At 40.2% G+C, this 21,633-nt stretch overlaps 1 protein-coding gene across 1 annotated transcript; it reads left to right on the forward strand.

The window, feature by feature from the left end:
- The first annotated feature begins 7,750 nt into the window (after positions 1–7,750).
- Positions 7,751–20,777, forward strand: LOC135364670 (uncharacterized). Its single transcript, XM_064593554.1, has 4 exons — positions 7,751–7,834; positions 9,269–9,406; positions 9,530–9,597; positions 20,321–20,777. The coding sequence occupies exons 1-4, from the start codon at positions 7,751–7,753 to the stop codon at positions 20,775–20,777; spliced, it is 747 nt and encodes a 248-aa protein (XP_064449624.1).
- Positions 20,778–21,633: the final 856 nt, after the last annotated feature.

Consider the following 21,633-nt stretch of genomic DNA (forward strand, 5'->3'; position numbering starts at 1 on the left):
GGGGATAGGGAATAGACTGAGAGAAAAATTTAAGTCATAGAATCTTCAGACTGTAGTTATTGTGGTAGATACCACTGGGGTTTCTGCCAACTTCATAGTGGTTTCCTTATCAGACTTTCTTATCCACAGGGGTGGATTTCAGCAGCCTCGTTTTTACCATGTAAGCCTATTCTCTTAGTTGAGGTTGACCTGTCTGGGATTAACTACCCAGGATTGACTGGACAAGATAAAAATGTGGAGCTATTTGGTAGCCTATATTCCTTCTGGTTTTCTCTGAGAAGCAGAGAAAGCTGATCTGGCTAGGACAGAAGAATGAAAGGAATATGCAAAGAAAAGCAGCAATGAAAGATGGAAAGAAACTCCATTGAACTATAAACGCAGCTACATTCTTGTCCTTGGATTCTATGAGAATCACTGTACCTTTGTAACAAATTCCTCCTTTTTCCTCAGCTGGGTTAAGTTGGTTTCTATTAATTGAAATCAGAGTCTTAACTAATAAAGTGATTGATTCAAGGTGAGGGATGGATAAGAGGGAAGGACCTTCTTGGTGATACTGAAGAGATGGTGGTGTTTTCAGAGTAGGGGATAGGAAGGAGACTCTAGAGAAAGTTTGGAATGGATAAGATAATGAGTTCAGCTTTATAAGTGTATGGTTTGAGATGTTTGTAGAATATCCAAGTGGGCATAACTAGTATGCAGTTAGAACTCCGGAGCAGTCTCATGGGATGGGATGAATATGTGAAAGTCAACAGCCTTTAGGGTAAGGTCACTGTTGTGAATGATATCACAACAGTGAGGGTTTAGAATGAAAAGGGAGCCAATGAGTGAGACCTGGGAGCACCAATATTTGAGGATGGGCATAGGAAAGGAATCCTATAGAGTAGAAGCCAGGGAACAAATGAGGTCAAACTGGTGGAGTGAGTCCACAGAAACAGGCCATGAGTGATTACAAATGACGGAGTAGTCAACAATGTTAGAGGTTCCAAGAAGTCAAATACTATGAGGATTGAAAATTGCCTATTGGATTTTGCTGATAGATAATTGTTGGTGACATCAGTGAGATCATTCAGTGGTATAATGGGAGGAAAATCCAGATTTCCAGTAATGAACAAATGAGAAGCACAGTTGCTGGATGTGGAGTAAATGGAAGGTGAGATAGTAAGTTATACTAGTCTTTGTAAAAACTTGATTGTGAAAAGAACTGTGGAATGGTAGAGAGTAGGTAATCTCAAGGCAAATGGATAGAAAGAGGCATCTACGTGGCAAGTAGACCAGGTATTAATGTTGGCTGGTCAGGGTGTCCTCTTTCAGGAAAGAGCTAGAGAGGCACAGTATAAGCCAGGCTTGCACAAAAAATGAACTGGAAGGATCCAATTTCCTTTCTTAGGAATTTGATCTAGAACATAGAAGGAAAACCTATCATTTAGCAGTGGAGAAGTTAAATGATGCCATGGAGCTGTTGACAGGTAGGAAGAATAGAACTGATGTAAGAGAAAAAGCAGTTGCTGCCATGTGAATGGGAGAAAAAGAAGGAGAGACCATGCAACTTGCTGCAAAGAAAAAGTTGCAAACAGGCAATGCCCAGAGATGCTGCAGTTTCTGACCCAATATTCAGTTCCTGTTCTAGAGCTTATAAATCACCTCAACAAACATTCTTTGTCCTTGAGCTAGTGTAAATGGGTCTCTTTCCCTTCAACAAAATGAGGCCCATCAACTCTAAGATGTTTGAATATTAGAAAATATTTTAATATATTTGAAAACATTTGAAATATATGAAAACATCTGTTATTTTCTAGGCTGTATCATCTCAGGAGAGGGAATCGAGTGCTGTGGTTAGGAGATGCATTTAGATTTAGACAGGCCTCAATTTAAATCTTGACTCTGCCAATTGCACTCTATGTGAGCTTGAGTAATGTGTGTAGCTTCTCTGGAGGGAGGTGTTTTCATCAGTAAAGTAAGGAAAATTATTTATACTACATAATATAGTTTCAGTTTCTGGCAACAGAAAGTTCAATATATACCAATGATTTTTGTGTTATTATTAATTTACAACTAGCTATATTAGGTAGGAAGCCTTTTCTCTATCTTAAATTTGTTTTCTTTTTTAGCTTTAGTGAGCAACAAAGTACATATTCAGCCTCTTCACACTTTATATATTAGCATACTGACATTTGCATTGTGCTTGGAATGATGAATATTAAAAAGCTTAAATCTCTATAGCTTATTCTTATTAGTTGCCTTGTCTAGATCTTTTCTAGAAACACAGTTAAATGGAGAATATACTTTATTTAAGTACAGTATTTAAATTCCATATATAATGGTGACTCAATTTTATATAAAGAAAATATCTTAATTATTCATTCACTCATTCATCCATTTTACTCAACAAATATTTGTCATGGTTCTCCCAAGTACAAAGTGCAGTTAGGTGCTACAGACAATGTGAAGATTTATAAGGCATTGAGATTTAAGAGGCTACATCTAGGAAGAGATAGATGAATTCAAACCACAGAATTATAGAGGTAAAAGGTATCTTATACAAAGATACAGATCTTCCTCGACTTACTATGGGGTTACATTTCAATAAACCTATCATAAGTTGAAAATATAAGTTGAGAATTCATTTCATATACCTAATCTACCAAACATCACAGCTTCACCTAGGCTACCTTAAATATGCTCAGAATGTTATTGAACTCAGGTCCAATCTTCACCACAAAACAAGCCAGTGCAGAGATAAGGTGTTGGGGCAGAGAAAGTGACTGCATTCAAGAAATCCAGCTAACCTAGAAGATGTCAGACAAACATCCCAAAAAAGCCATTTTCCCATCTCAGTGCAGGCAGGGGATTTTAAAAAGGGTAAGAGAATTTTATGTATGTGTGTGTGTGTGTGAGAAACCCAGCTACAGCTGCTGCTTGGGCTTGAACAATCAGCCAGGTGTCTTCAGTTAACATAGGCCAGGTTCTTCAAGTTCCTTGAGAAACGCTAAACAGAATTGATTGCTATAAGCTTACTGTTTGCTTAGGGGTTGATGTGCAGGAATGTGCTGATTATAATTTAGTCCTGCTACAAATCCCCTCCCTGTCAATTATTTCTTTCCATACCTTAGAGAACTAAAGGGAAAAGGAAGCTGTCTAGAGTCTAACTAGTTCCTGCTGAATTGGGACATTGGAGGGAGGTCATGGAGTGAAACAACTGAACTTGTTTTAGAAAATAATTTGTACCCTTACTAGATGAGGACTTAAAAACTGGGAACTGTCTCTTAGTTTCCTCCCATTTAGAGCATCCCTTAGCTATGCAAATCGTAATCAACTTGATGAACATATATATGCCAACTCCTATTATAAGTACTATTAAGCCCATTTTAGTAGTAAAATAAATAGCATAAAAAGCTTAAGTAAGTTTGTGGAATACATGTTCCACTGACTCACATGTCCATGAGGAAGCTTCAGGTTGTGTTTCTGATTCCCCAAGTGGGGCTCACTTCACCCATCTGTGATGTATCACCGCAGCCAACTTAAGAGATGATTAGGTCGTCACCAGTATGTCATATGGTCCCATCCACTTCACAGCAAGTTGGTGATCAGGTCCCTGTTCCCTCAAGGTCATGAGTAGCACCTGATCACCAGAGACAAAGGGGTGCAATCGTTTGTCAGGTAACTAAATCTAGCAGAAACAAACTCATGCATACTATTTAATATTTAACTTAAATTTTGAACATATCCTATAACATTTAATTCATGATTGATTTCAGAGGACAAGGAGGTCAAAACTGTAGCCTGGAAAGGTCTCCCATGCACAATTTCAAAAGGTCCTTTAATTTCAACCTGCTTTGGGGAGCTGCCCTTATCCTGAGCAGTGCAAAGGCGATGTTTTATTCCATGTTAAGTTAGTCTCTTGATAAATTTTAGCTATAGTTTTTTTCAAGGTGTGATTCATTTTTCCAGTGTTTCCTGTAGATTGAGGCCTCCAGGAGGAATGTAATCTCTGTATTAGTAAATCCCCATTTTTTTAAAAAGATTTTATTTATTTATTTGAGAGAGGGAATGAGAGACAGACAGCAGGAGAGGGAGGAGGGTCAGAGGGAGAAGCAGACTCCCTGCTGAGCAGGAAGCCTGATGCGGGACTCGATCCCAGGACTCCAGGATCATGACCTGAGCTGAAGGCAGTTGCTTAACCAACTGAGCCACCCAGGCGCCCAGTAAATCCCCATTCTTTAGCTTGTTTCTTGTCTCTTGCAGGATACGAGGGATAACTGGAGAGATATATATGAGGAATCAGAGTACCCCAAAAATAGTTTCTTTAGCAGCCTGTTTTGCCACAATGTCTGCTTGCTGATTTCCTTTCATTACATGGGTTTCCTCTCTTTGATGTCCTGGATGATTGCCACCTTAGATGTCTGTTGTATAGCCTCCAGTAGAGCTAAAATTTCCATAGAGTGCTTAATATACTTATTGTTAAATATCAGGAGTCCCTGCTCCTTCCAAATGGCACTATGAGCATGCACTATCAAAAAGGTATAGTGAGAGGGCACCTGGGTGGCTCAGTTGGTTGAGCAACAGCCTTCGGCTCAGGTCATGATCCCGGAGTCCCAGAATTGAGTCCCTCATTGGGCTCCCTGCTCAGCAGGGGGGTCTGCTTCTCCCTCTGACCCTATCCCCTCTCATGCTCTCTCTCACTCTCTCTCTCTCTCAAATAAATAAAATCTTAAAAAAAAAAGGCATAGTGAGAGTCAGTGTATATATTTACCTTTTCACCAGCAAACAAAAGGAAGAGCCTTCATTAGGGCAATGATTTTAGCCTTCTGAGCCGAGATTCCTGGGGGCAGTTGCTTGGCCTCAATTATCTCCAAGAGTCACCACAGCATATCCAGGCTTTGGCTGTTCTTGTTCTGTAAAGCTACTTTCATTCATAAAGAGTTTCCAATCCAGATGCTCTAAAGCCTGGTCTATAAGGTCTGGCCTATCAGAACATGCTAAGTCCACAATGTCTAAACAATCATATTCAAGATGATCATTGGGATCAGGAAACAGAGTTGCTGGGTTTAAAGCAGAAGTAACTTGCAATTTCACATTATGGTTATCAAGTAGAATCATTTGGTATTTTCCCATTCTGCCAGCAGTAAGACAAAATCCACCCTTCTGTTCCAACAGAGTAGCATTAATGAGGTACATAGACAGTTATAGGTTGGCCAAGTGTGAATTTTTCAGCGTCCTGTAAAGTATCACAAGCTACAGTGACTGCTTGGAGGCAGGGTGGCCATCCTTTGACTGTCTGTTCCAACTGTTTTGAAAAATAGGCTACAGGTTGGGGAAGATCCCCCAGCATTTGGATTAATACTCCTAATCCAATGCCTTGTCTTTCATGAACATATAATTTAAAGGCTGTCTTTAGATCAGGCAACCCCAAACAGGGGCTGATAGCAGACTTTCTTTTATAGTATCAAAGGCTCTCTGGCACTCTTTTGTCCAAATTAGATGCTCAGCATCCATTCCTTTTAATACCTCAAATAAGGGCTGAACTATCAGTCCATAATTTGGAATACAAATGGGGCAGAATCCAGGTATGCCTAGGAACCCCTGTAATTGGTGCCTAGTGGTGGATGCTTTGAGCACACTAATAGTCTTTTTCCTGTCGGGCAATAAGCTTTCTTGCCCTTGTGTCAGGCTGAAGCCCAGGTAAGTTACTTCTTGTTTGCAAATTTGCACCATGTGGGGGGATACTTTGTATCCACAGTCAGCCAAATGATTTGATAAGAGGATGGTATTCTCTAAATACCTTCCATAAGTAGGACTAACCACCAGTAGATCATCCACATTCTGCAAGAGGACTTCCTCTATCAACTGAAAGATTGTCAAGTCTCTGAACAGTAATTCCCCCAAAATGGTAGGGGAGTTCTTAAACCTCTGAGATAAAATTGTCCAACAATACTGGTGGGTGGTTTCAGTATCTTGTTCCTACCATTCAAAAGCAAATAACAGTTGGGTCTTCTCATCTATCAGGATACAGAAGAAGGCATCTTTCAAATCAAGACCAAGTACCAGTCATATCTCCCAGGTATAGCAGTTGGGAGAGTGTTTGGATTGGGCACAATTGGATGCATTTCTTGTACAATATCATTAATAGCCCAGAGATCTTGGACAAAACAGTATTCAGAAGAACGTGACTTTTTTTTAATTATATTCAGTTAGCCACTGTATAGTACATCATTAGTTTTTGATGTGGTGTTCAATGATTCATTAGTTACATATAACACCCAGTGCTCATCACAAAATGTGCCCTCCTTAATACCCATCACCCTATTACTCCCTCCCCCACCCCCCTCCCCTCTGAAACTCTCAGTTTGTTTCCTGGGGTCCATAGTCTCTCATGGTTTGTCTCCCTCTCTGATTTCTCCCCCTTTGGATTTCCCTCCCTTCCCCTATTGTCCTTCGGGCTATTGCTTATGTTCCACATATGAATGAAACCATATGATAATTGTCTTTCTCTGCTTGACTAATTTCACATAGCATAATCCCCTCCATTCCATCCATGTCAGTGCAAATGGTGGGTATTCATCCTTTCTGATGGCTGAATGATATTCCATTGTATATATGGACCACATCTTCTTTATCCATTCATCTGTTGAAGGGCATCTCAGCTCCTTCCACAGTTTGGCTATTGTGGACATTGCTGCTATGAACATTGGGGTACATGTGCCTCTTCTTTTCACTACATCTGTATCTTTGGGGTAAATACCTAGTAGTGCAATTGCTGGGTCATAGGGTAGCTCTATTCTTAACTTTTTGAGGACCCTCCATACTATTTTCCAGCGTGGTTGTACCAGCTTGCATTCCCATCAACAGTGTAACATCCTTGCCAACATTTGTTGTTTCCTGCCTTGTTAATTTTTGTCATTCTAACTGGTGTAAGGTGGTATCTCATTGGGGTTTTGATTTGTATTTCCCTGATGGCTAGTGATGTTGAACATTTTTCATGTGTCTGTTAGCCATTTGTATGTCTTCTTTGGAGAAGTGTCTGTTCATGTCTTCTGCCCATTTTTTTGACTGGGTTATTTGTTTTTTGAGTGTTGAGTTTGAGAAGTTCTTTATAGATCTTGGATATCAGCCCTTTATCTGTAATGTCATTTGCAAATATCTTCTTCCATTCCGTGGGCTGCCTCTTAGTTTTGTTGACTGTTTCCTTTGCTGTGCAGAAGCTTTTTATCTTAATGAAGTCCCAAAAGTTCATTTTTGCTTTTGTTTCCCTTGCCTTTGGAGATGTGTCTTGAAAGAAGTTGCTGTGGCTGATGTCAAAGAGGTTACTGCCTATGTTCTCCTCTAGGATTTGGATGGATTCCTGTCTCACATTGAGGTCTTCCATCCATTTTTAGTTTATCTTTGTGTATGGTGTAAGGGAATGGTCCAGTTTCATTCTTCTATATGTAGCTGTCCTATTTTCCCAGCACCACTTATTGAAGAGACTGTGTTTTTTCCATTGGATATTTTTTCCTGATTTGTCAAAGATTAGTTGACCATAGAGTCAAGGGTCCATTTCTGGAGTCTCTATTCTGCTCCATTGGTCTATGTGTCTGTTTTTTGCCAATACCATGCTGTCTTGGTGAGAACATGACTTTTTAAAATAGGAATATTATAGGAAGACCTGCAAGGTCTAATGAGCCAATACTTTAAAAAGTTTTGGAGGATTGGCTATATGCCTCCAAGAACCTACATTTTCAAAGGATATTTTTTTTTGGCATCTTCTTTCAACATGATGGAAATAGGTTCCACATTCTTAGCTTTACCTGGTTCCCATCTGCCCATACAGCCTTACTTGCTTTTTCGTAGATCTCAGGTGGGAATAAGTCAGCAGTCGAAGCCTTATCTCCCAGCAGAATCATCTTAAAGCCTCATCTTCCAGCAGTCTTTAAGCTTGTCCAGGAGGTACTTGGATTCTTCACTGCTTTTTTTCCTGGAGAAAAAGTGACTTGAGCATTCAATTTACAGAGCAAGTCTCAATCAACTATGGTGATGGGACACTCAGGCATGTACAGAAATCTGTCATAGTTTCTGATCTCCTAATTTATATTTCATAGCTTGCATAAAGGTTTTTTGTTGTAATTCCCCAGTAATCCACATTATGGAGATTTTCTACTAGAACTTTTTACTATTTTAGTATTGACAACTGAATAAGTGGCTCCAGGGTCTACTAAAAGTCCATTAGTTGACTCCTCACTGTCAATTTTACCCAGGGCTCCTGTGGGGAAATTACTATTGGCTTCATTAAATCAATGGGAGCCCCTGGGCCCCTTTATTCTTCATAGACACCTGCATCTTGTTTGATCATTTGATACTTCTTTCCTTCCCCTCCTTAGCCTTTTTATTCTTTCTTCATTTAGGTCAGCTCTTCTTCCAGTGTTCTTCTTTCTTACAGTAAGCACATTGATTTTCAACTAAAGGACCTCCCTTATTTTTCCAAAGAGCTCCGGATTTGTGAGAGCCACCCAGGGCTTCCACAAAGTGGTACCCTGTCTCTTTGCATCTTCTCTTTTTTGGTATCTAGTCCCTGCCATAGTATACTTTGAATGCTATATTCACTAGCTGCAATGGATTCATTCCTAATGCTTTACCCAACTTTTGCAGTTTTCTTTTAGTGTCAGGAGCACTCTGATAAAGGTCATATTAGCCATCTGAATATTTTCAGGTGCCTCAGGATCAGCATCTGTATACTTTTGGTACATTTGGTAAATGTGCTCCAAGAACTCAAAGGGATCCTCATTAGATTTTTGTTGGAATTCCTGTATTTTATTAGGGTTTCTTTTGAGAACCCCCTTTCTGAAACCAATCAAAAATGTACTTCTTGCAGTAACCAAATCCAGGCATTCCCCTGTCATTGGGATCCCAATTTGGTTCCACCAAGGGAACCACAAAATCAACCTGGGTGTTCTATTAGCTCCTCTATAATGGAGCCTGCATGCCTCTTCACAAGCCTTCTCTATCACTAATCATTTCTTATTGACCATGAAAGCATATTTAAGAGTTTGAATATCTGCCTAAGAGTGTCAGTAAGTTGCAAATACTGAGGTAAATAGCTCAGTCATTTCAAGGGGATCAGCCTGGTAAGAGAGATTATTGTTCCTCCAATTCAACAGATCTGAAGTAGAAAAGGGACTGTAAGTCCATAAGTATCTGGCCAGTTGTCCATGCTGGTTTATACCACAGCAGGGAACTGCTCTGCTCTGGCTAGAATTTCTCCTAGCCAAATTGAGTCTTTTGATGTTCTTATAAGGGGAGACTACTCCAGGCCCTGGTGCTTCCCTGGTATCCTATTGAGGAGGAGTTAAAGCCCCAGCAGTTTCCAGAAGCTAAAGTGTTTCAGCCAAAGGAGATGGAAAATTGGCTAGAGGAGGCAAGGGTGGAAGGACAGGTAAAGGATTTAGAGCTTATAACATCATCCTGCCTTCTTCCTCCCTTAAATTGCCCCATCTTCTTATAGTACCAGAGGAATAGCCTTTTTTTCTGGTCTCTGTGCCATCAACTTCCCTTTTAGTCTCCTCCTGATAGAGGAGCAAAAAAGCTTGCACACAGGGGAATCTCATCATCTTTGCCAGATCTCTGGCAATACAACTCCAATTTCAAAGCAGTATGATAATTCAAGGAGCTGTTTAAAATCCATCATTCACAGATTCCAGGGTATATTTTGTGTCCATGCTGTGTCACAATAAAGGGTCATTTTCTTGGACATGGACGACTATCTGAAATTGGGCTATTTCTTCAAAATGCACTCAAACAGCCTGTCAAGGTAGAACAGGTATTAAACTTCCCATGACTATCACACACAATTACAAAAAAGCTGCTTACTTGACAATCCAAAACCAAATTGGATAAAAAGTCCAACAACTAATTTTACTAGCCAATTACCTCAAGCAACAGAAACAAACAGCAAAGAAAGGGCGTTCCAGTTGTACAAACTGGAGCAGCAACCCACCCAGTATTTGAGTCTGTGAACTCATCCAGAGGTTGGCTCCTTGCTCCTACAGAAAGCTGGGGTAAACTACACTGACCTCAAAAATGAAGGGAGGGTCCATGGTTGAAAGCAGTTCTAGAAGTTTATAGGGACCATTCCCAAAGTCTTCCCAGCACTGGGCTAGCTAACCATGAGCAAACTCTCCTGGCAGGCTCACCAAAATTGTTACCAAACCTAAGTCCCATCTGCCCACCACATGATAGGCCAACAAGTCAAGAGACAAGGTGTTGGCACAGGGAAAGCAACTTTATTTGAGAAAGTCAATTAACTGAGAAGATGGCAAACTAATGTCCCAAAAAACCACCTTCCCTGTTCATGTAGGCAGGAGTTTTTAAAAGGGGAGAGAAGTGTGTGTTGGGGGGGGATCAGCTACAGCTGCCACTCAGGCTCGAGCAATCATTCAGGTGTCTTTAGTTAATGTAGGTCAAGTTCTTCAAGTTTCTTAAGACACTTTAAACAGAATTGATTGCTATAAACTTATCATGTGCTTAGGGGTTGACATGGAGAAATGTGATTAGTTTAGTCCTGCTAGAAGAACACTTACATTAGCCTATAGTTGGGCAAAATGATATAACACAAAGCCTATTTTATAATAAAGTGTTGAGTATCTCACGTAATTTGCTAAATACTATACTGAAAGTAACGAAGTGGTTGTATGGATACAGAATGGTTGTTAATGATATCAGTCGATTATCCTCCTGACTGCCCGGCTGCCTGGGAGCTGCAGCTCACTGCCCCTGCCTACCATCGTGAGACAGGATTGTCCCACATATCACCAGCCCAGGATCAAAGAAGATCAAAATTTGAAGTACAGTTTCTACTGAATGTGTATCGCTTTTGCACATTGTAAAGTCGAAGAATCATAAGTCAAATCATCATGAGTTAGGGACTGTCTGTAATTAATCCCACATTTCTCATTTACAAATGGGAAAACTGAGACACGGTGAAGAAAAGAAGTAATGCGGGAATTGGAATCTGGATAGTCCAAATCCTAGCCCAGTTCTTTTTCCATTATTTCACCCAATACAATAGAGAATGAAGCAAGGGGGGCACCTGGGCAGCTTAGTCGGTTAAGCATTTGCCTTCAGCCCAGGTCATGATCTCAGGGTCCTGGGATCAAGCTCTTGCATTGCATTGGCTCCCTGCCCTGCTCAGTGGGGAGTCTGCTTCTCTCTCTCCTTCTGCCCCTCCTTCCCACTTGTGCACATGTGCTCTCTCTCTCTCTCTCAAATAAATAAATAAAATCTAAAAAAAAAAAAAAGAAACAAAGAAAGAAGCAAGTCTTATGATAAGTATAGGGCTCTAATAAAGGAATAACACATTCTAGCCAAATGAGAGAAGGTGGAGTATTTGAATTTATGTGTGATGACACAGTAGGAGGTAGCCCTCCAGGCAGAGGGAGAAGTGCAAGCAAAGGCATAGAAATGTGGAAGAGAGCAGGTGTGGTCCCATGGCCTGGCAAAGGTGGCTTGTGGAGATAGGAGATGGGAGCTGATACAGGACAAGAGGCCAAATCCCAAGTAGCTGTAGAGCTGGTCCAAGGAATCTATGCTTTACTATTTAGGGACTTTTTATTTTTTATTTTAGGAGTTTACAACTTGATGGGATCTGTTTTGGAGAAGATAGCTCAGGTGGCATGGTGAAAGATGGGTGGGCAAGGCAGAGCAAAGCCACCCAAGAGGCTACCAAGACAGCTCAGGTGAGGAGGGGGTCTGTGGTGATAGAAGCAATAGAGGGGAGGGGAGGCTCTGCCAGAGGAGCAAAATTAAGAAAACTCCAATCCTGAACAATAAGACATGGTTGTACTAATGATGGTTTTAATTATAACTATTTTGGATAGTTTTGTTTTAGCAATAAATAGATAGAACTATTGTCATTAGAACAATCATATATTTTGAAGTTTTGGTAGTTAAAATAACATGACGAGGTGTTTTTCAAAATATTTTAACAAGGTCAAGAAGCCAGCTTTCAAAACTAGTCCAAGTATCTTCCCTGCTGGGACCTCTTTGCCTTTCATGATCACTTAAGCAGAATGGACGACTCTGCCTTCTATAGTAGTTGACATATATTTGTTATTATAGTAAGCATTTGTATAAACATCTATTTCCCCTAATCTATTATAATCTCCTTGAGAATAGGAATATGATTTTATTTTGTTTCTCTGGTGTCTAGCATAGTTCTTCATCTGTGTGTATTACTAAAGCCTTCCGTGTACATTCCTTCCCTGGGTACTGGGCAAGATCCTTTCATTGACTTAGTTAAGGACATGCCCAATCAGAACATCAACCTGTATGCATTTCTCATCTTTTTTATAAGGGTTGAAAAATTCCTTGATAAAATCCATATGTTCTGGGTCCACAAAATCCCTTTCCCATGCCGGCAAGACACATGGGTCAATACTGGAAATGTATGGGGGTCTGAAACGACTTGTTTTTAGAGAACCCACCCTCGTCCTAAAATATCATCACTTCCTTTTCTGTGGTAAGAGTCTTTAAACCTTATATTTTGGAGTCTTTCTTGTGAGTGAGGCCAACCATTTCATCTACAGTTTGTAGAATTATAAAATGGCTCACAGTTATTGAGAGCTTATCATGTACTAGGTACTCTTCTAAGCACTTTCCATGCAATTCTCACTACAACCTTTTTGAATAGAACCTCTTATTCTCCCATTTTATAGATGAGGAACTGAAAAACAGAGATATTCAATAACTTAGTTAAAGTTACACAACAGTAAGGAGTAAAGCCAGAACTCCATCTTAGCAGTGTAAATTTGGAGCCTGTCCTCTCAAACAATCCACAACATTGTCTTTCACTGAATCCTTCCTCTTAAAATTGAAAGTCTAAATATTTACTAATTTTTAGTCTTCTGGAATTTCTCTGGTTCTCTACTATTTCCAAAATTTGATAGGCATTATGAAATCTTAGTAAATTTTTTTTAGCAAACTGAAAGAATTCACCAGGATCAATGGAGCTAAACTCATTCAACATGACAGAAAATTCTAGTATATTCTTATCTTTTATCTGTTATCCTTTCCAGTTTGTACAGCATTTCATTAACTGAGATGTCTCAGTCTAAATGCTATTCTTTCTGTGAATTGTCCTCTAGAAACCCAGGCAGATTTGGGTAATTTTTTAGTTATGTTTCCCTTGGGTTTCATACTCACCTCCATTACTATAATTACTTTAGCACATTTAATTATATAATTTATATTTATTTATTTTCATGCCTATCTTCTTACTGGACTCTCAAACTCTTGACAAGAGCGATTATATCACATCATTATAAAACGCTCAGTGTTTGGAACGATGTTTGACACATAGCAGCTGCTCAATAAATATTCCTGACAGAAATTGGAGGAAAGCAAAACAGGTCCTGAGAAACTCAGGTTCCTCTGCTTGCAAGTTAATATGACAATATTATCCCCAAGGAATCAAGCTCTTACTCTTTTCTTGTTAGTCTTCTTTAAACAAGCAAAAAACAAAACACAAATAAAGCAGTCTTTTTTCTTGCTTCGGAATGTTTTTTCACACACCTTAGTTCATTTTGGTCGAAAGCAAGTGTTCCTGCCTCTATTCTGGGAGGTTTGTGTCACTGTTTTAAAATTGTCTTGGTTATATGCCCCATCTCTCATCTTTAATTTATATGTTTTTGGATCTGAGCCCATCAGAAAAGCTGTTTGTATAGCCACATATCTCCTTCCATATGGCTTTCTTTACTTACTCATCTGGGTGGTACACTATTGTAGTGTCAGCAATTTCTTTCTCATAGTTTCCCAACTTTCTTGGTCCACTCCCTGTCCCTCTCCCAATTATATTTCATTGAATTCTATTTAACTTTCTTTGAAGTTTTTGAAATCTGCCTTCTCAAAAATATAAGTATAATGACCAGTGACTACCTTCATTGGAAATGTACATGATAATCTCATGTACATCATGAGGCTTGAACTCATGACCCTAAGATTGAGTCATATGCTCCACCCACTGAACCAGCCAGGCGGCTCTCATATGCATTTTCATTTCTATAACTTTAACTAGCATATGACGGAACTAAAGTTAGAAAAAATTAGTGAAGTGCTCAAGGCGAGACATCTAAGTGGCAGGGAATTGCTTTAAAATCAGGCTGTCTGATGCTAAAGCATGCACTCTTAATCCTTGTTACACAGTATATGCTCATAAGTCCTATATGAGGTGCTACAGACCTTGACAGCCCCATTGCCTAATGTAAACCTGAGTGTAAGCTTGCCCAAGGCCAGTCAGGTGGTACCTAGCAGAACTGGAATTAGAAGCAAAGTTTCTGACTACTGGTTCAGTGCTCTTTCTACTATGTCTTGACATTCTCCATTACTGGATTTAGGTAGATATAGCAGAAATTGGCTTGATATTTTATATGATATTTTGAAGGACTAGAATGAATTTTGAGTGTGAAAGGATATACTTCTGCTAGATCCAAACACTGTCTTGGGAAAAGATTAGCCTCTCACCCTTTACTCTCTGTCTTCCTTCACATGGAGTGGGAAGAATTGGTATGTTTCATAAAAGGCTTTGCTGATGTAATCCTAAAGTTTTAGGGAGGTGGTACCATCAGTGGTTCCTTTTCTAGAGTCACTTTCAATGCATTCTCCCTCCCATTTTTCCACTTCTGCTTTCATAATAAAAATAGAGGAAATTTTATAGAGAAAATGAGAGTTAAGGAAAATTTTGCACAAACTCTTGTTCAGGAATTTTCTTTGAAGTGTTTTTTAAAACAGAAAGTTTTACTAGGGAATACAGTTTAGTGTACTCACTCCTTTTAGTTACATGGGCTTTATCTTCCATTCTCCTTCTTCACCTTTCTACTCCTTCAGTGACAGTCATCTAGCCTTTACTCATATCCAGTTCTCTTAACATCTATCCATTAACTCCTATAATGGTCCTTCCAATGTTTGAAGAGTGCTAACATGAATCACTAAGTCTCTCTCCTTCGGTTAAACATCACAGTTGTTATAGGATGGTACAGATGAAACACTGGAAGTCTAAGAGTCAATGACTTGGCTCTGTCACTTATAAACCATGCTACCTTGGTCAACTTTAGCTCTGCCATCTATAAAAATGGATGTAATAACATTTATCTCATAGGATGATTATGGGGATCAAAATCAATATTAGAGAATATGTTAAAGATGTGAATACTGCAGATTGGTATATAAATGTGATCATGGCTGTCCTACCCCTGCTCACAGTCCAGTTGTTAAACTGGAATAAAGCACTTCAGAATGGGGCTGATTTGTAAAGGTTATGGGGAGGTAATTTGCTCTCTCAGTGAAGACACTGTTCTTTAGTATGTCTAAAGTGTCATTAGATGTCTCTAGTAGCTATACTGGGTCATCTTAAACCTGTGATCAACTAAAATACCCAGATCTTTTTCATAGCTTGCCTCCACTTTGCTCAAATGCAATCATGGTATTTACTTTAGATGCAGGAATTAAGATTTGTGCCAGCTAAATTTCACACTGTTGGTCTTGGCCCAAAGCTTGAATATGTTGAGGATATTTAGAATATTAGGTGATTCTTCTGGTTGAGTCCTGTTATCCAGCTCTGCAGCATCTGCAAATAGATCAATTTTCTTTTCAATATTCTTTGCCTATAGCCTGCATAAGGGATAGATTTGTCCTCTACTTCTCCATTGTCGGCCTAGGAGGATCCACACATATAGATGTAAGAGGTCTTGAAATACTTTGAGATGCAATCTTCCAGGGTATCTGATTCCATAATCCCTTGAAATGTCTAAGAAAAACCCCATTGCTGGAATTTTGGGGTGTGTGTGTGTGTGTTGTGGGTGTTGACGGCACAACCGTCATTGGGTGGCTTACTTTGCAAATGCTTGTGAGAGGTTTCTCCTTGTTGATTGTCAATGCTTTGATGATCTGAGAACTTGCCATTTTGGTTACTAAAGTGATGAAAGACAACAGCCTGACTCATCTCACTTCAAATTCTGAAGACATTTCCATACCCATTTATTGCATATGAGCACTTCCCCTTTTCATGGGAATGGAGAAGAATATCCTCATATGCCAGAACTTATTTTCTAGGTTGTCTTTCCATATCTCAAGGATATGTGACTTAACAATTCTTAACATCATCTTAAACATCATCTCAAAGATGAAGATAAGTAAGTTGGGTCCAACATGAAAGTGTCCCGCTACAGAGAGACCAAATGATAAAAAGACACAGCATTTCAGGAATGTTATAGTTTAAGTAGCCAGGGAGAGGGAAATAGGTAGGATTGGATTTGGTACTTGGGCTTTAAAAACATGTACACAGATATTTTTCTGAGCCTTCTTGCTCACCTGAGCATTTCATTTTTTTTTTTTTTAAGATTTTATTTATTTTACAGAGAGAACAAGTAGGGGGAGCAGCAGAGGGAGAGGGAGAAGCAGGCTCCCCACTGAGCAGGAAACCCGATGTGGGGCTCGATCCCAGGAACCTGGGATCATGACCTGAGCTGAAAGCAGACGTTTAACACACTGAGCCACCCAGGCGCCCCCTGAGCATTTCATTTTAACTCTTCCCATGTATCCTATTTCCTTAATTTTTTAAAATTGACATAACATATTAGTTTCAGGTGTATGACATAATGATTTGATATTTGTATATATTGCAAAATGATCACCATAATAAGTGTAGTTAGCATCCATCACCATACAGAGTTACAATGCTTTTTGTCCTTGTTATGAGAGCTTTTATGATCTACTCTCTTAGCAACTTCCAAATATGCAATAAAATATTATTAACTATAGGGGCGCCTGGGTGGCTCAGTCGGTTAAGCAGCTGCCTTTGGCTCAGGTTGTGATCCCAGGGTCCAAGGATCGTGCCTTGTGTGGGGCTCCCTGCTTAGTGGGGACCCCACTTCTCCCTCTCCCTCTACCCCTCCACCACCCCCCCACCAGCTCATGCACTCTTTTGTGCATTCTCTCTTTCTCTCAAATAAATAAATAAATAAAATATTTTTTAAAAAACAATATTATTAACTATAGTTAGTATGCTGTATATTACCACGTCCATAATCTTCAATGAATTAATGACATCTTTAATTTCTACCTTTATCCTCAACCTTTTCCCTGTGCCTTCAAACATGTTTAAATTTTTCGGTCTTGAAAAACTTTCTTTGACCCTGCGACCGACTCTAGCAATAAGGGAATTGAACTTTTCAAACCATAGTCTACACAACATTTGTTTCTACTTCCTTGTCTTTTAATCACACATGGAGCTTGTATTCCTCCTCTTCCACCAAACTGAAAATGTTAAGGTCATCCATGATATCTCAAGTGGCCTCTTCTCAGTTCTCTTATTCTTTGACTTCTTTTTAGGATATCATTGACTATATTCCTGAAGCTTTCCTTGGTCCTTGACCTCCAAAATATTTTACTTTCCTAGTTTTTTATGCTGCCTTAGCTTTTGTTTTGTCATTGGTCTTAAAATAAATAAAGTCCCATATGACTTTCATGCTTTTTCTAACTCTACAGCTTCATCTTGTTCCTTTTCCATCTTGCATTTCTCCATCATGATAAAATTCTTTTGGTTTTGTGGTAAGCATTATTTGTCATCACTCATCTCTGGTCCTTGGGACATGATGTTCCTTCCTCTAGGACTACTCATCCCCACTTCCACTTTATCTGGCTAACTCCTTACCTTTCCTATATCTTGGCTGAAATATAAGTTCCTTAAGAAGGCTTTCTGTAACCTTTAAAGTAGGGGTCTCTGCTTTTTGATCTCAGAGATCCATATCCCAACATTTATCTTATTTTATTATCTCTTTAACTGTCAGTTGCTTTCATTAAGCTATAGGTTTTATAAATATTTGGTTTATTGCTATATCCTCTTGTAACTTGAAACATATAATTATTCATTAGTGGTTGTTGAAAGAATGGGTGGATAAATTATGAGTGGCCATCCATTCTCTGTCATCTCTATTGATTCCTCTTCTTTCTGTCCTCTTCATGTATAAAAATTGGGATAACTATATCTCTCATAATTATTTCACAGTGTTGTGAGGATTAAATGAGATAATGTATATGAAATGACTTATTTATAAATTATAAAGTGATATGTGAGGATGCCACTTGCTATTATTATTGTGTCCTCACTAATAAGACTTAGTCTCTCATCTGTGGTGAAGAATGACTTGAGAAATATTAGGACAGATGTTTAAGGGTACAAACTTGCAATGAGTAGTAAATAAACCCTAGAGATCTAATGCATGGTATAGTGAATATAGACAACAATATTGTATTAAAATCACCAAACTTGTTAAGAGACTAGAACTTAATTATTCCAACTTCTTAAAGGAAAGCATAATTATGTAACATGATAGAGGTGTTAATTATCAGTACAATGGCAATCATATTATAATATATAAATATATCAAACTAACATTGTACATCTTGAACTTACACAGTATTATATGATAAATATATTTCAATTAAAAAGTAAATATTTGTATTGGAATTCTTGGGGACTTCTGAGATTGGACAAATTTAGTTTTTTCTGATTAAACAGTCAAAAGGACTTAGATGAGAGTTGTAAAATCACTGACACCGTATGAAGGGTTCTCAGGATAATTTAAGATTTGCATTTTGCAATCTTAACTCAGGTCACAGAAAAATTTTAACAAAATAATTCCTACCTAAAGTTATCCTACCCTAAAAGTTAATCCATATTAAACAATGTCTTTCTTCATATAATAAGATTCTCTTTCTGGATTTTCTTTGTTTTTGATGCAAGAAAATCATCCAACTTCTTTGTTAATTGGCTTATCATGGAAACATAGAAAGACAGGTTTGAGAACCTATCAAACCAGGAAGGGTTTTTATTCCTTTGCCTTTGCCTACTGTTTGGGGGGAACTCTTGAAGTGCTTTTAGACAGACTCTGACAGTAGAGTGGGGATGAATATTATTTTTCAGAGATTATCAGGGGGAAATCCAAATCCAGGAAGGAAGTAATCCAAGAAGGAAGTTCTCCAGATAGCAGTCTCAGAATTAGAAATAAGATAATTTTTTGACACCCACTTGAAGAAGTTAATTCCTAAGTTGTTCTCATCAGTCATGTTGATCACAACACATTCCAAAGTCCTATACAATTCCAAGTATTTGTACTGAACTTTGGTCTGATCAGGTAACATTTAAGAAACAAACCATTTGAGGGCCTGGAAATTTCTTTGTTGTACAGTGGTCTGTTTTGTACAAAAGTTTCACTGAAAAGGAAGCAGCAAGGAAAGAGGAAACAAATACAAGCTGCTGTCATGTTGTCACAGAATGTCTTGGCTCATCAATGTTCACTTGAACTCGGGCAAGTTGGCAACTCTGGTCCACATGCACTGCTTTCTGCTCCAGCTCCACAGTGCAGCAGGGTGTTCACTGTCCTTCCACATATGGCTATGTGGGAGGGAGTGATGTTTACCTTCCTTAAGCCTGTAAGGTGGGTAAGAGTCTGGTTTCAGAGTGGAGGCCCCAAATTCAGAGTACAGACAAGGTATGTCTAGGTGGCTGACATACCCTCTGGAGCTAGACAAGAAGAATAACTAGTAATAATTAATACCTACTTAACATTTAGTGTACCAGGTGCTTTCTCAAGTATTTTATGTGGATTATCTCACCTAATCCTCATAACAAATCCATGCCAAGTAAGGAAACTGAGATGCAGAGAAGATAAACAAAGAAAAAACTCATTCAAATTCACACAAGAAATAAGTAACAAAGTCAAGCTACAAGCTCAGGTGGTTTGACTTTGAGACCAAACACTTCACCATTCTGCTATATTAGCTCACTCATCAATCCAGATTATAAACCTTAGCTAAGGCATGAAATCCTTTCAAGATACCATGTTGGGGCCGCACGCGACTCCCGTGTCTGAAGGGAAGTCCTACCCTCAGCGGCCGGCCTTGGAGTGCCTACGAGGGAAGGAAGGATCCCAAGGGGGAGGCGCAGGGTTGAAGGTCCCTTCCTCCAAGGGCCGGGGCCGGCTGGGTCCCCGGGGGCGGTGACGGTAGCCCCGGGGCGAGCCGTGCTGGCCGGGCCTTTTCTGGTCGTGGTGACTCCGACTCCTGCGACCCCCGCCCCCTGCAGCCTGGCAGTTGTGTTTCCTGCCGGCGGGCACGCAGTGCACTTCTGGATGTCAGTTATTGAAATTCGAGAGCTGACTAATGAATGATGCTTCATGACAGCTGACTACTACCTGTTGCTTAAAGACTGATGGTATGTGGCAAGACTCCACTGCTACTTAATCAAGAGGAATTGAGATTGACCTATCTCCACTAAATTCAGATAACTGTCTTGAAGGACTTTGGGAACAAGAAGGGTTCAGGGAGGTTTTACTGTCATACCCACAGGATGCCAGCCATTGATCTTTTCTCTTGTGGTCACCTTTTTTTTCTGTCTTTGTGAGGAGAAGTCAGAAGAGGAAAGCATAGTGACCAGGTGTCTGACAAATTATTCTCAGGACCCAGTGATCTTTGAGGATGTGGCTGTGGAATTCACCCAGGAGAAGTGGATTTTGCTGGATCAAACTCAGAGAAGGCTGTGCAGAAATGTGATGCTGGAGAACTACAAGAGTCTGGCTGCAATAGATTGGGAGATTTGTCTTAATACCAAATGGTCAGTGTCTCAGCATAATATTTTGCAGGGGAAAACACCCAGTGTGGTAGAAATGGAGAGAAGCCATACTGGAGAGGAACTGTTTAATTTTAAACGTTGGGAAGAAGCCTTGAGGGGGAGGGGAAAGATGGCGGAGGAGTAGGGGACCCTATTTCAGCTGGTCCCCGGAATTGAGCTAGATATCTACCAGACCACTCTGAGCACCCATGAAACCAGCCTGAGATGTAAGAAGATCTGGATCTCTACAAACAGAATATCGCAGCAGTTGGTTTTGAGGTACAAAGCGGGGAGCCATGATTCTGCGGGCAGATATCAGAGGATAAACGGCAGCAGGAGGGTGCATGGCCATGGGGATCCTACACTGCCGGTGAGTGACACCCTCGTGCACTGCGGACGGGGCACAGACTGGCAGACCGGTAGCATCGGGAAAGGACTTTAGGGCAGTCCCTGGGACAGAAACCCGGAGCGATGGAGTCACGTGCATGTGAACTGCAGCCCCCCAGATGGAAAACCAGAGCGCCAGGGTCTCACTGGTGAACTGTAGCCCCCAGGGTGGAAACCCGGAGCGGTGGAGTCGCGCACGCAGTGAACTGGGAGCGGCTGGCGGTTTTAGAAGCACAAAGGGCAGAGACATGCCCTGACCTGGAGGCAGGACTGGGTGCACTGCGGAGGGGCGCACAACCCAGGACGCTGCAGTTTATAGCAGCACAGACAGAAATGGAGATGGTGTGGCCTGGAGGGCTCACTGAAGAACAGACTGCGGTCTCTCTGCTCTGAGGCAGAGGGTTGGAAACGGTCTCTTCTGCTCTGACTCATGGACGAGACATGGAAAGCCACCAGGGAAAGGCGCCAGAGAACAAAAGCCCCAAAGACTGATTCCCACTGAGCCCATCTCCCGCCACAAGGGCGCAGGTCAACTCCGCCCAAACAGGGTTGCCTGAGTGACAGCGTGGCAGGCCCCTCCCCCAGAAGACAGGCTGGGAAAACAAGAGGCCAGC

This window comes from Mirounga angustirostris, unplaced genomic scaffold (assembly GCF_029215605.1).
Source record: "Mirounga angustirostris isolate CCGP_5_RB_7025 unplaced genomic scaffold, mMirAng1.0.hap1 SCAF_6, whole genome shotgun sequence".
Classification (NCBI taxonomy): domain Eukaryota; kingdom Metazoa; phylum Chordata; class Mammalia; order Carnivora; family Phocidae; genus Mirounga; species Mirounga angustirostris.

Bases quoted from the DNA above. Each gene is read 5' to 3' on its own strand.
- LOC135364670 (XM_064593554.1), top strand. From the start codon at position 7,751: ATGATGGAAATAGGTTCCACATTCTTAGCTTTACCTGGTTCCCATCTG. The intron at 7,835-9,268 runs GTGGGAATAAGT...TGTTCTTATAAG, and splicing joins TGCTTTTTCGTAGATCTCAG to GGGAGACTACTCCAGGCCCT. The intron at 9,598-20,320 runs GCAATACAACTC...ACTGTCTTGAAG, and splicing joins TCATCTTTGCCAGATCTCTG to GACTTTGGGAACAAGAAGGG.